Raw genomic sequence first — 13,683 nt, forward strand, 5'->3', positions numbered from 1 at the left:
CTTGAACCCTTTTCCGAGCCCGGATTTCCTACCTCGAGTTGTACGGAGTTTATGTTTGAATTTTTGATAAACCTTCGATTGATCAAAGCCGTGCTGATCCGCAGCGCGCGGGCGTTGCTTTCATGCGACCTTCCAAACAGCTCCCCACGGAGCTGACCCTCGGAAAAAATGGGTTTCATAAATCTTCATCTTCACAAATGAGCGATATTTTTTGTGAAAGTGAATTAACGTAGACTTAAAAATGAAAAAAATATTCCATGTGGAACTTCGTACGGTGCGTCGTTCGGGGAAGACATTTGTTTGAACTTGAAACCACTTGAATGGTTGGAAAATGGCATACGATTATTTAAACGGTTGTAAAAAGAAGAAATACGCCCATATGAAGCCGATTAATTTATCTTACAGACGGAATCACTGTTATTAAATCATGTCTTGAATTAAAAAAATTATAAAAATCCAAGAAGATTTGGCTTAGCTCTGAATAAATAAAAAGAAAAATCAATAAATTTCTTCACCAGAAGTTTCTCAGACGTAGCATAATTTTATTATATATTCTTATGCAATAATATAAATATCGGATTATTATAGTTTGCTTTTAAACGAATAGTTTGGATTGTTATTTAAACTGATAAATTGATAAACCTGAAAATGTAAAATTAAGCAAAAACTAAAAACACTATATGAGTTGTTTTGAAAAATTGAAAACAACAACAGCCACAATGGCTGGACCCAGCACACACCCTTTCAGCATCACCTAATTAATTTTCATTGGTAATGGATACCTAATTTACCTGAACTCCTTTGTTCATCGACGAGACACACCCAAAAGTTCTGCGGACCGTTGGTAAACATTCACTCCACTCCAGACAGACCCGACACCGGACCAGATCAATGGACGAAAATGTGGAAAACATTGCGAACCATGCACGGTACGGTGGTTCACAATCCGACCCCATCTGGAACGTATCGCTTCGCCCTACCTGGCGCGGGAAAAGTTTCATGTGTTTTTCAAACCCGCGGGCCCCAAGTGCGACTAAACAGGCCCATATTTATCGTACCCGAATGAACCTTCTACCGGCGCGGAAAACAACACGAGTCAAGCCTGCTATAGATATCCATCATTCCGTCGACCGTTTTCAAAGCTATATTTCCCTCCCAAAACATGACCACCCAACTCCTATAAGCGTTGCCTAGAGGGAACATTCGACCCTGCCTGTCTTATGGTTGAGCTTCGAAATGGACGCGATAATCGTGACAACCCAAAAGAACGCTAGGATCTGAAGGGTCGTTTAGTAGGATCAACGAAAAAATGTTGGATGGCAAAATAAAAAAGAAAAACAAACAAGCAACAAAGTTCTTCTTTAGGAAAAAGTCTCACTTGACAAGGGTTGTTAAGTGAATGGACCCGTCACGTTTTGGTATCTTTCTTTCATAAGCAATTAGGGCCTTTTGATGGTGCCTCTACCTTAACCTCATTACCAATGGTTTTATGGCTCATGGGTCCTAATTGTCGTTTACACAATAACAGGATTATTGTCTTTTTGGTTTCTAGCTAGAAGCCAAATCATAATAAAAATATGGAAAACATTCTGCTATGTCTAAATACTTGGAATGGGAACATAACACGTTTAAATTAAATTTTTGAACCCCAAGGTTTCCGTTTTATTTCGATGTATTTGAAGTTTACACGATTCCGATGTACGATTTCTGTGGACAACTAATCACGGAAGTCTTAAATGACTGACTACACCAAAGCTTGAACTTTCAACCCGGAGGAGCTACTTTACAATCAATGTTTTCTGCTTCAGGGAAATTTCGGAGCTTCACCCTCTAACACGAACCGACACAAACATCTCCCCCACCTTCTTAGCGTACCCGCATGACATCGGAAAAGTGTTCGAATCAATAAAATTTAACCATGTTTCGGGCGACCTTGAGGGCTTCCCCGCAACAACGGCGTACGGAAGCGGAACGACCACATGAAGAGGCAACCAAGAAAACCGAAGTCGTGAACTCAGTTAACAAAGCCAAACCTTGTCAGATTCCGTCGTACTTTAGCACGATTTATTCACCACCGTGGTCCGTTCGGTTCGTTCGTTCGCTCGTCGATGGGAAAAACTTTCCCGGGCACTTGTGGCTGTGCCCCGCTTACAAAACTACTACGCCAAAATTGGCGCTCCGGCTGCACCGCCTCGGGGTGGGCGGGTGCAAACAAACAAATAAATCAATAAATAAATAAGTAAGTTAATAAATAAATAAATACGTTGATAAAAGAGTTACTAACTGCTACCTCCTCGCCGAGCGCACACTTAAAAGCAGCGACCAGAGTTGAAGGCGTTGCATCCTTAACCTAGGGGCCTTCATGATGGGCTTTTGGGAGGATTCATTGGAAATGACGTGACCGGACTGAACCTGGAAGCGATGAGCGTGCGTTTTTTGGATGAAGGATTCATGGAACGAAGAGCGTAAAGAAACGGTTACGAGTAGAAAGAAAAGGTGTCAGTCTAGAGGGGAGAAAAAATGAATCTCCGAATGGGGTTTGACATTGACGGGCAGGAGAAAAATGAAGCATCAGTCAATACTGGGGCGGAAATGACCTTTCCCGTAGTGGGTTGAAAAAAAAAGCAAAAGGTGAGAGAAAGGAAAGGAAATTGAGGCGAGACTAGAGTGAGTAGATTGATGGGGTTATGAAGTGACGCGCTCGGAACGCTCCAGGCAAGTCTAGCATCCGTCCACTATTTGGATGGGAACTTCACTAGTCTAGATTTTATGATTATCAATGGCATCGAGGAAGCTGTAGCCGCTGTACGCCCGATTGCTGGCCCAATCCTTGTTGTAGGCATTGTACGGTGAAGCGGAGTACGACGGATAGGCGCCGTAGGCTGCATAGGACAGTTCTGCGAAGGACAAAAACAAAACAGAAAGAAAGGCGGAGAAGATCCAAACGCAGCGGAAATTAATGGATTGTCTGTCGGGAGGTTTGGAGGTTGTGTCCTACCCGGCGCGGACTCGCTCGCGATGTGCGAGTGTGCGTGGATGACGTGTGGTTGGATCTTGCAGATGTTGGTATTGCGGAAGAAGTGGAATATCAGCAGACCGCCGGCGATCAGCAGCAGCTGGATGAGGCCAACTCCGAGCAGGATCGGCTTGAGGAGCAGCTTCAGGTGAACCAGCTTCAGCATCACCGCCAGCGGCAGGATAAGGCTCCATTTGCGCTGCTTCTGCTTCTTGCCGCGAGCCTCGAAGTCATCGTCCGCGAGGAATCGGGCGCCACTCTCAGCACCCATCCCAACCTGCACCCCGTGGCTAGCGATGAAGGTGTTGAGAGAACGCTGCAGGAACTTGGCCCCCTTCACCAGCTCGCTGTCGTAGGCTGTGGAGGACACAAGCAACTCTCGTTATATTGCAGACTGCTCGCTATGATTTGCTGTCAACGCTTACGACTCATTTGCCGCGCTTCAGGGAACACGTCGTCCTCCTTGGGTTCGTTCAGTCGCACCAACTTCAACCCGCTCGTACTATCGACGGCACTGTTCTCGGTAGCGAACCAGCTCATCCGACCTGTCGCAAACGACCAGAGATACCTCGAGAACCGGTACTTGAAGCAGGACAGTATGCGCTTCGACTTGTAGCACTCGGACTGCGTGTTAAGCACGTAGTCATCCAGCTTGGTAGGTCCCGCCGATGGTCCTGCCGAAGGGCCCGGTTCCGGTTCACTCACGACCGTCCCACACACTACCGCAAGCAACAGCACGCCGACGGTCACAACTCGACATCCCAACGCCATGACTGACCTCAACCGACACACACTCGCACACACCTTCACCCACACACTCCTGGATCGTTCGTTCCGTTACGCCCCTAACCCTCACGAGGGCTCTTAGCCAATCCTTTGGTTTGCAAACACTGGCCACCGGCTAGCAAATGTCACCGAAGGCTGTTGGCAGGGCGTGTGTTAACCGTTCGTCGCACTGGATCCGCACGGTGCGCTGTTGATTGATGGACTGTGACCGGTGCTGTCCAAGGCCACCGCTTTTATACGGACCCCCAACACACGGGACCCCAAGGCATCCCAAGGCGCCCTCGTGAGTCTCGTGTCTTTCTCCACCTCCCGGCGTAGGGCAACATTATTCCCGTTTTCCAGGTCAGTGGCCACTGCCAGTGCCCGAGTGTCGATTAGATCCCGGCCCGATGGATAGATGGATGGCTGTGGCGTATCACTTTCCTGATCTAATTACCCCCGCATCTCCGGCACGCGCGTCCCGAAGCCCTGACACGCGCCAGATACGCTTTTCACTATCGATACGGGCGTTTTTCTGCTTCGCCCATTACCGTACGCAAATGAAAACACCATTATTCAGACACCCATTCTGGTTTTTGCACGCACAACCAGATGTTTGGGTGAGTCGTGTCGTGTGGAAAACCGTCATCAATGAATCCGAGCATCTCTTTGTTGCACAGATCCGATCGGATGTTGTATTTTTAGCCCTTGCTATTCTCACCCACCACGAAGACCTGTCCATTTTGTTTTCGCTCTGGATGTAAAAACCGCCAACTGCACAGGAAGTTGTTTAATAGAAAACTTGTACTTGCTGTAGAGGGTCAAGACAGTAAATCCTGTGATATTTAATATGTGTACGCATAGCCACAATTTTAATGAAAATAATTCGATTTTGTTGGATTTCTACCAACAGATGATATAAGGATGATATGAGTTGGGATGTAACTAAATATCAATCCAGCAAAGTGTAACGCTAGTAAAAACTACATCGAGCAGTTTGTTTTTTCAAGTGTGAGTCTGTATTCAGTTTCTATACAATTCCTTTTAATTTCTTGCAACCGCTTAGTTCATCCATGTTTAAGTTCTGTTTACAAGCAAAAAGTATTTTAGTTTAAAATATAATTCATTTCCATATCAGAACATATCAAAATTATATTTCATCAAAAGATTGGTAAATGGTAATTTTTTTTTCTCCGTTGTAATCTCCTTGCATGTTTTTTTCCAGATAGATTACGTGAACGGACAGACATTTATACTTCCAACTTATTCACTACGACACGCTCAGTGAAATGTATGGGATCTTGTCGCACTCCTTTCATGTCAATGCTTTCGATTTCGTAGCTGTGAAATTAAGAGAGTTATTTACACATTGAATTAAGCTAGGCCCCGACCCATACTGACCTTTTCCATTCCTTCGAATAGATCAGTTCATCCGTGGTAGATAGCACTTGTAGCGTATCGATGCATTCGATCTGCCTCCTTCCACCGTCGAAATTGCAGAGCTCTGCAGAGGCAATGGACAGCTTAATGTCGTAAATTTAAGTCTATCTATAGAGTCGGAGGAATCCATCGAGATTAGATCACTCGATGCAATATTCCTTGTTTATCCATAACAATTTACCTTAATACGGAACTACGATCATTCTCCGTGCAATGACATCGTTGAACAAAATCGTACGCACATTTTGATTCTGCAAACTTGCCACTTCAAGAATTTACACAATTTAAAGTGTTTTTGCTCACCGTTGAAGGACAAGCTTATAATTCCGACGTTTTCTTCAAGACCGAGGAAATTATTAAAACGACTTTAGCGACACTGCACGGTTTTATTTCCTTCGTCTACTTTGCGTGTTTGTGTACCAAAGAATCCACTTGTTGAATTTACATGCATCGGCAAACACCATATATTTAGTACTGTCACAAAGGATCGACTATCAAATGTTATACTGTGGCTGATCGATTTAATTTCTTTTAAATACAAATTGCCATTCATGTTGAAAAACATATCTCCACCACTGCCCCCGTTACAACAGCTATAAGTTTTACTCAAGAAGCACTAGTGTTTGTTAACTGATGATACTTTGTTAACTGACATCGAAGACGTGAACAGGATCAGCAACAACCACGAAAAAGCACCATTTGAAGTGCGAAACATGACTGACGTGTATTGGATTTTCAAAGAGCAACTTACTTAAGCCTTACTTTTGGAATCACATTATCGGGTGATAAGAAATATGCACGCGCTTGAGACGCTTGGCGATAGATTCTCCTGAGCATGGTCTGCTCAACGCCCAATCAATTTCGGCACACTGAAAACGAGGGGATGCCGACAAACAAAGCGGTTCTTTCCATAAACCGGTATGATCTATATTGGTTTATTATTTGTATCTAATTCGCTGGTCCAAATAAAATCATACAAAAACTATATTTTATAAAGTTTTTGTACTTTCATAAACGCATTAACCATCGGTTTTACCTGTCGGACCAACCTGTCGGTTTTATTGTATAATCCGTACATTCCTCTTCTAAACGCTCCTGTCTTTCTCACTCTCTAAAACCTTTTACCAGCATCAAATGATTTGCTTGACGTGTGAAAGCTGTGATCGGCACCATCACTGTTGGTGTTGGCATTAACACAAAAACAGGGAAAATTCCGCGAACAAAAACATCACCCCCAGCGTTTGTTATCATCTTCCCGGCCTCCGATGCAACTCGCTAGCGCTTCAAAGCCAATTTCCCAATCCGATCGGCACGTTAGGAATCGTACGTAATACCACGCACGCCATGTGCGGCCAAAACGCCCTCGTAAAGCATTCGAGCCGTCTTTGGTTTCACAGAGAATGATGGGTTAATTATTTACTTAGAGGAGGAGCGTAGATTTCAAAATTTATGACCCCTCGTCAGCGCCCAAGATGCGATTATGAATTTAGAGCTCGTTTTGCTCGCGTTTCCTAGCGATAAGTGCTATGTTAGCATTGGAATGCACGCGTGTGTGTGTGTGTGTCTGAGGGTTTTGGAAATTAATACGATTATGCGTTAGAGGTCGAGCGTTACCCACGTGCGTCATATGCGAATGGATGTGTTCCAGAAATGGAGTATGGTAAGTTTGGGTTAACCTTGTTCTGAAGTGGTCATTGCCGAAGGTGAGACAGAACGTACTACAGACGGCTATCACGTGAACACGGCCAATTAGTACTCGTGATCCTTGGTTTGCGTGTCACTTCTTCCGGACGCAGGAACCGGATGCAGCACTTTACCAAAGGGATCATCAACCGGGATCGGTGAAAGTGGCCTCGGTCCACTCGAGGGTGAGCAAAACTTTCATCCCGAGGGCGTGCAGTCACCTTGGGGTAAGTTTTCATCACGTACAGTGGTGCACAAAACATTGGAAATTGCATTTAAAAAAATATATATCAAATAACAACTATTATGTTTAAAAGAAGTTTTATCGAAAATATCATATTTCGTTGAAAGAACACGTTTGAAAATAAATAATTACATACTAACGGCACTCATAAACCACTCTTTCAAACAGTACTGTAACGAACCACGGTGGACGGTTTCCATCTGGAATGCTAATCACTGGCGACAAGCGACTGCCGTCGAGGGCACACGCCCGATATTGGCCCCCATCCAGCGGTCACTGTCCCAATCACCAACTGATCTAGTTCGCAGTTCCGCCCAGCTATCCGGCGTGCAAGTGCAAGTGCATCCATGCACGCAAGCGATCAGTCACCGGCTGCAATTATGCTCATCAACAGCATCGGCTGCTTATGCGATATCGCTGCCGTGGATTCCGATCAGCTTCGATCGTCTATTTCCAGCTCATGAAGGAGCGAAGATGGTACCGGTGATTGTTCCCCTCTCTTTTCCTCTAAACCGGCCTATAGAAACCGCACCGTGCTCGGAACTTGCAGCATCGTTATCTTTATTAGTATGAACGCGTCTGGCAGCCCACGGCATCGGAGGTGCAATTAGCATAGTATCACTTTTTAATGAGATTAATTCTAAATTTATGTAAGTAAGTCTATGCTGCGGTATGAAAGCTGACCGTTGACTTCTTTTTGTTTTTCCCTTTGGTGAATTGCCACGCGGCCAGCGTGCATCGCATGTGCAAACAGAAGAAGCGATGGAAAATGAATGAAAAATCAAGTTGAACCGGACGCGATAACAGCGAGTAATTGCCAGTGATGATTTCTCGTTTGAATATGTTTGAGCGGAAATGAAATTTATAGGGATCAATTTATAAATTGCACATCAGTATTTCGGAAAAGTGAATAAATGTTTTTGTTTATTTGATAAATTGCATAAAATTCACTATGTTTTTAAGCAGATTGCTCTCCACAACATGCGCCCATGTAACCGGAAATGGAAACACACAATCCCATTGCATTCCATTCATTGCCATAGCAATTAGCGCAGCACGAAAATATGAAAAGATAGTTTGATAACCAAAATATATAGTTTTTAATAAAATCAGTTTTTGAAATGGCCGGTGTTCCGATTGGCGGTCCCAATAGTGTTTTTCCATTAATTTCGGTTTTCTTTCGCAGGCTAAGTGCTTAGCTAACTGCTCTCGCATGATAGGGTTGTTTTTCAACTCATTACTCAATATGCTATCTCATCTAAATAACGGGTAATATTATTTATTAAACACACTGAACATACTGCTTGCAAAAAAGTGTTAGCAAATATACTTCACTCACCTAAGGCGTTGAAAGCTTGTTAATGTGTATTATTTTTGAGCAACCCTGTTCCATTAACTCTCGAGAGCGCTCTGGAGTACCGTCTGGATCCTAATTGATACCATTAGTTTTACCCGCTTGTTGGTTGGTTGAGATAACAGCGTTGTAATGTGTGTGATGCGTACAAATATAATATTTACTAGCACTTTGCACTTCACTCTTAAATACCCAACTTTGAATAAAGTAAATGAATTCAAAAAGTTTATTTATGCTCAAATTGAATACACATTTTTGAGCTAGAATAAAGTTATCGAATTTCTCGCAATTGGTTTGAAATCGAAAGCAACGCATGACTTAAAAACTTTGATTGCCAATAAAAAAAATATATATACAGAACTGGCAGAGGTGCTATGATTATGTTTTAACAATCCCATTGTCTGCTGGTAAACTATTTTGCTGGTAAGCTTTTAAAACTACTTTTTTGTATTTAGTTTTTGCCGTAAAGGCATAAACACTGTTATCGAAATTATTTAACTGCAATTAATTTCACTATCGTTAATAAAAAAGGCACTGACATACAAACACTATTTCCATCTTCAAACTAACCGACGTTTCAAAATATGTCGACATTGTCGGAATTATTGTAGCTCCTACCATGGTTACCGAAATTACTGCAGTTCTTTTATCTTTTATTTTTGCACTTTCCAACATATCAATTGTTTTGGAAAAGTAAGAGGTACGAAACAAATTGCTTCAATAATTTAATTTGAGGTTAGTTTTAAAAAAATGAGTATATGTCGACAATATTTTGAACAAATTAATGATTGATCTAGCTCTGAGCTCACAACTCACTTTGCCACCACTAGCTGTACAGAAACGTCATTCGTCAAACGTCAAAATATGATAGATTTTTTCTCGGAAAAAATAAAAGCAGAAAATCGAAAACAGTGAGTTTTGCAAAAGAAGTATTTCTTGCCAATTGTCGATTTGCTTGCGGACTAGCGTTGCTCGAACAGAAATTTTGGTGTGCATCCGGAGGGCAAGGTCCCTCGTCCTACGTGGAACATTTAATAGGCCCAAGCAATCGGTGCATGTAAACTTGGCCGATAAGTGTAACACAAAACAACGGAACGGAGACCAGACTTCGGTTACGCATATTTGGAGTGAGAGTTCTTCTACCGTCTGAAAAAGTGCATCGAAAACATTGTCATCATGGCGGGGAACGTACGAATGTCCCAACCGGGCACACCAGCGACAGCACAACCAAACTACATGAAAGTATTTATCCAACGGGACTACAGCGAAGGCACATCGGTCAAGTTTCAGAATCGGTTCCCTCCGGAGCTGGAAAGTCGGGTAAGGGGATCAAGAGGCACGAGAAAAGATACCTTTTTTTAAGTCTCGATTGTTTATTTTAGATCGATCGACACACATTCGAGAGCACCATGAACAAATTGAACGAATACTTTGCCGAGGCAGAGAAAGGTTCCTGCAGTACCTACTGCGAGGGTTGCCTGGCTTGCATCACAGCGTACTTGATTTACATATGCACTGAAACACACTATGAAAAGGTAAGAGACCGCATCGCAAGTCGTTCGTATCTAGCAAGGTAAATCCAATTCCATCCCCTTACAGTGCCTCCGGAAAGTGTCCAAGTACATAGCGATGCAAAACGAGCGGGTGTACAATCCGAAGGGACTGCAGATAACCGATCCGGTGTACCGTGGGCTGCGAGTAATAGAAATTTCGATACTGGATCGCCCCGGGCGCACGTGACTGCCGCTTTCCCATTCAACGGAGGAGTTTTTCATGTAAAACCCACACTGGACTGGAGCGAAACGCTTCGGGCAGGACAAAACATTCTGTTTCGCCATCATCCTCCGGAGAATAAGCCAGTGGAATATGCACGATCAAACCTACTAGCGTACACAGCAATCGTACGGCGAACGAAACACTTCCAATCGACGACAGAGATTTTGCGCACCGTGTGGACGCGGCCGTCACTTTCCAGCGCGTGCACCCCAGGAAACCAACAATGCATACAATTTGATGCGCAGGGATGCATCCCTCCCTGCGCCACGACACAACGATACGCCCCATAGGATTCCGCCGCTCGACGTCTTCGGGACGATAAGTCATGTTGAATATACATTATACATATATAGAGATATACATTTGAAAACAACATCCCGTAGCGATTAACATGAGCCCCCTCACCCATCGCTGTGCCCTCCTACTGTCCCTTTTATCCACGATCTGTGCCGATGATTTCAGTACTCCCAGCAATAACACCCCAAACCGCACCCGACAGACGAAATCTTTCTACGAATTCCAATACTTATACAAGCCCTTAGCTGTTAGGTACGCAGGGAAGCAGCAAGGAAGTAAACCGCTCCTAGAGTAATCCGGGTACGGGAAGGGTTTAAACTAGAGTTGTGTAAATCGGATTCAGATTCATTAATCTGAATGAATCTCTGCCTTATAAGGGATTCATGAATCTTTCGCCGCGAGATTCATGAATCCCAAAGACACACCAAATGATGTAAAGTCACCAACCAAAAGTCGGTTGAGGGACCACCTTTTTTTTTTTTTTTTTTTTTGGTCTCATTGTCCACGCCTATGACAGAATCGGGGAGATTCATGACAGAACCATGAAAGATTCATGAAGATTCATTAAGGTTTCGAAAAATTCATTAAGCTTTGAATATTCGAATCCGCAAAGATTCATGAATCCATCTGAATGAATCTTAGGTAAAAGATTCATATGAATGAATCTCGCCAAAAGATTCATTAAGCACAACACTAGTTTAAACACGTGCTCTGGACGGTTGCAAGCAGTGCTCTCTTACTCGTTTTCATCCGTCTGAGACAGCAGCGACCGACGAAACGATATCCTTTGGTGGCATTATAGCATTACAAACAATAACCCACGCGTGAGGCGCGAGAGCAAGTTAGTATTTGACAAAACGGTTCGTTTCTAACGTTACATTTCGTTCGGTTTAGGATTACCCGGTTCATGGACATTTTCCCCCTCGGCAATACGGACACGATATCGAGTGAGTGAATGAATGGTGTAGTAGATTATGCAGTTGTGCAAAGTGGTAATAATAAATGAGACGACAAAGATGGTTCTATATTTATCTGTATAATAAAGCGAGTTCACCTTTTTCTTATGCAGTTGAGAATAAAACAAGGTTTAACATTTGTATGTAACCATTTAAAAAGAAAAGCAGTGCCGTTTTCGGATAATTTCATTTGAAAACAAATTTTATTTTGTGCTCATTTTTATCATTTCATTTTGCCATTTCTTTAGATAGGTTAGATTCAACAAAATCACCGTTCTTTCCCTATTTAGCTACTCTTCCCACCAAATGCTCTCCCATTGCTCTGCTGCAAATTTCCAATACAAAAACTAATCACAAAAATGTTGCTACCATCAAAGACACAAGTTTTGCCGCTAAACAGTACTGGAACGTGTGAAGTGTGTATGCGCTGTATCCTAGCTCACCTATTATTTCTCTACTCTGTTTTCCATTCCTCTCTTAATCTTGCAAAATTGTAAACGTTTCCAATGTGGCTCTCGCTACGTTCCGTTCTACATTTAACACGTGCTGCATCGTACAATGATCTGTTTATTATAACATTTTCCTCTACAAATCGGCGGTATGAATGAAACATCGGTGTCTTAGGACTAGTCACAACGATCTTGGTTTTTTTTTTGTCTCTTCTACAGTTTGCCAGCCCTTCCCATTCGAATTCTCATACAAGCATTTGATTTTTGTTGGTGTACAATACTCTTACTACCAAGTGTTACTAATTTGGCTCGGTTTAAGTTTGCAACACAGAACCACAAAGAAGCGTCGCATGTGTTAGTCATGTGTTTTGTTACTTCTAATTGGAAAAAATAAGAGAATTAAACATAAAAATTGCTAAACAATCTAGCTTCTGGAAAGGGTAGCTTTTGTCTTGCATTCTTCTTGAATGGATTTGGCCGTTTGTCGACAAACAATAAAGAAACAATGGTAGACATTCTAAATGTCCGATAAGCGTTAGTGGTAACAATAGTTGTAGACGTAATAAAACGTGCAGTGGAAGTGCTAGAGGACGGTAACAACATTGCACTTATTTTTTCCATCCTCATTTTTTTTTTCTCTTTCATCAGAAGAACTTTTTTATTTTCGCCTTTTTAATCGTTCCCCTCTGGACCCAAATAAAAGCCCGTGCCATTCTTTGCTCTGTAGCATAATCCTTTGTTTTCCATATGCTCGTAGGCTCGGGAACGGTTGGTTGCGACGTGCTTGTAGGCATTCGGAGGATTAAAATGGGTTTTCCGGCATCCTTCAGCCAAAAAAAGGGGCCCGGCATTGTTTGAATCCACATTGTGTTGGCCTTTTTTCGGTTGAAGTTTTGTCTTTAGCTTCTCATACTGCACACTCGATCACACATTTGCTTTGGTTTTGAAAAGATTCACCTAACACCTAATTGCTACCGTTCGCCTAACCTCACGCTTAACAGTTATTGCATTAATCTAATCTCGTTTTTCCCACCTCGTTTTTTTCCCCTTCCCCGTCCGAATGCCGAACGCTTTCCCGGCTTTGTTCTGCTCCGATACCACCGCATGCCCATGCCAATCGGTGGGAAAATTTAACGTAAAGATAACAACAAACTACCAACAAACACCGACCAACATTCGGCGACCCGCTGGAAGGAGATGTTTTGACTCCTTGCAAAAAAAAAGAACTCCTTCGCGCGGGTTTTAAATGACTAGGATTTTTGCATTTATTTCAGCTTTCACTTGCATCCTGCGGCTGTTTTGGGGTGAAGTTTTCGGTAACATGCATGTGGACACGGACACGAACACCCATTCGCTGCTTGTTTCATTTTCCAGTACGACAGGCTTAAAAAGGCTTAAGAAAAACATTTAAAAATAAATACAACTATACACGGTTCCGTGGTGGTGTTTGGTGAGTTCTTCTAAATTGACCTTTTCCTTAAACGTTCCCTCACTTGCGCCCTTCAGGCATTGTTGTCCTATGCGTTGATTTAATTTTCTTTTATTCGATACAGATGGTTTCTATTAGTTTGAGCATATATAATAACGTCTAGTGGGGGGGGTTTTTCACCCCCGTTTGGTTTTGGAAATGGGAGTAAGGATAAACATTGAACTAACAGCCTTTCACGAATCCCAGCGGATCGTACATAAGATAGTCCCGAAAG

General features: G+C 42.9%; 2 protein-coding genes across 2 annotated transcripts; one reads left to right on the forward strand and one right to left on the reverse strand.

The window, feature by feature from the left end:
- Positions 1 to 2,760: 2,760 nt before the first annotated feature.
- On the reverse strand, positions 2,761 to 3,787 carry LOC131288667 (uncharacterized). Its single transcript, XM_058317826.1, has 3 exons — positions 3,442 to 3,787; positions 2,999 to 3,373; positions 2,761 to 2,897 (listed from the first exon to the last, which is right to left on the reverse strand). The coding sequence occupies exons 1-3, from the start codon at positions 3,785 to 3,787 to the stop codon at positions 2,761 to 2,763; spliced, it is 858 nt and encodes a 285-aa protein (XP_058173809.1).
- A 5,720-nt stretch (positions 3,788 to 9,507) lies between these two features.
- LOC131287664 (golgin subfamily A member 7) lies at positions 9,508 to 10,482 on the forward strand. Its single transcript, XM_058316736.1, has 3 exons — positions 9,508 to 9,822; positions 9,885 to 10,037; positions 10,102 to 10,482. The coding sequence occupies exons 1-3, from the start codon at positions 9,679 to 9,681 to the stop codon at positions 10,240 to 10,242; spliced, it is 438 nt and encodes a 145-aa protein (XP_058172719.1). The 5' UTR covers positions 9,508 to 9,678; the 3' UTR covers positions 10,243 to 10,482.
- The last annotated feature ends 3,201 nt before the right edge of the window (positions 10,483 to 13,683 follow it).

Source organism: Anopheles ziemanni, chromosome 3 (genome assembly GCF_943734765.1).
Source record: "Anopheles ziemanni chromosome 3, idAnoZiCoDA_A2_x.2, whole genome shotgun sequence".
Lineage (NCBI taxonomy): Eukaryota > Metazoa > Arthropoda > Insecta > Diptera > Culicidae > Anopheles > Anopheles ziemanni.

Coding starts and splice junctions, on each gene's coding strand:
- LOC131288667 (XM_058317826.1), bottom strand. CDS start 3,787: ATGGCGTTGGGATGTCGAGTTGTGACCGTCGGCGTGCTGTTGCTTGCG. Junction 3,374..3,441: donor TGAAGCGCGGCAAATGAGTC/GTAAGCGTTGAC, acceptor TGTCCTCCACAG/CCTACGACAGCGAGCTGGTG. Junction 2,898..2,998: donor CGCGAGCGAGTCCGCGCCGG/GTAGGACACAAC, acceptor TGTCCTTCGCAG/AACTGTCCTATGCAGCCTAC.
- LOC131287664 (XM_058316736.1), top strand. CDS start 9,679: ATGGCGGGGAACGTACGAATGTCCCAACCGGGCACACCAGCGACAGCA. Junction 9,823..9,884: donor CTCCGGAGCTGGAAAGTCGG/GTAAGGGGATCA, acceptor TGTTTATTTTAG/ATCGATCGACACACATTCGA. Junction 10,038..10,101: donor CTGAAACACACTATGAAAAG/GTAAGAGACCGC, acceptor ATCCCCTTACAG/TGCCTCCGGAAAGTGTCCAA.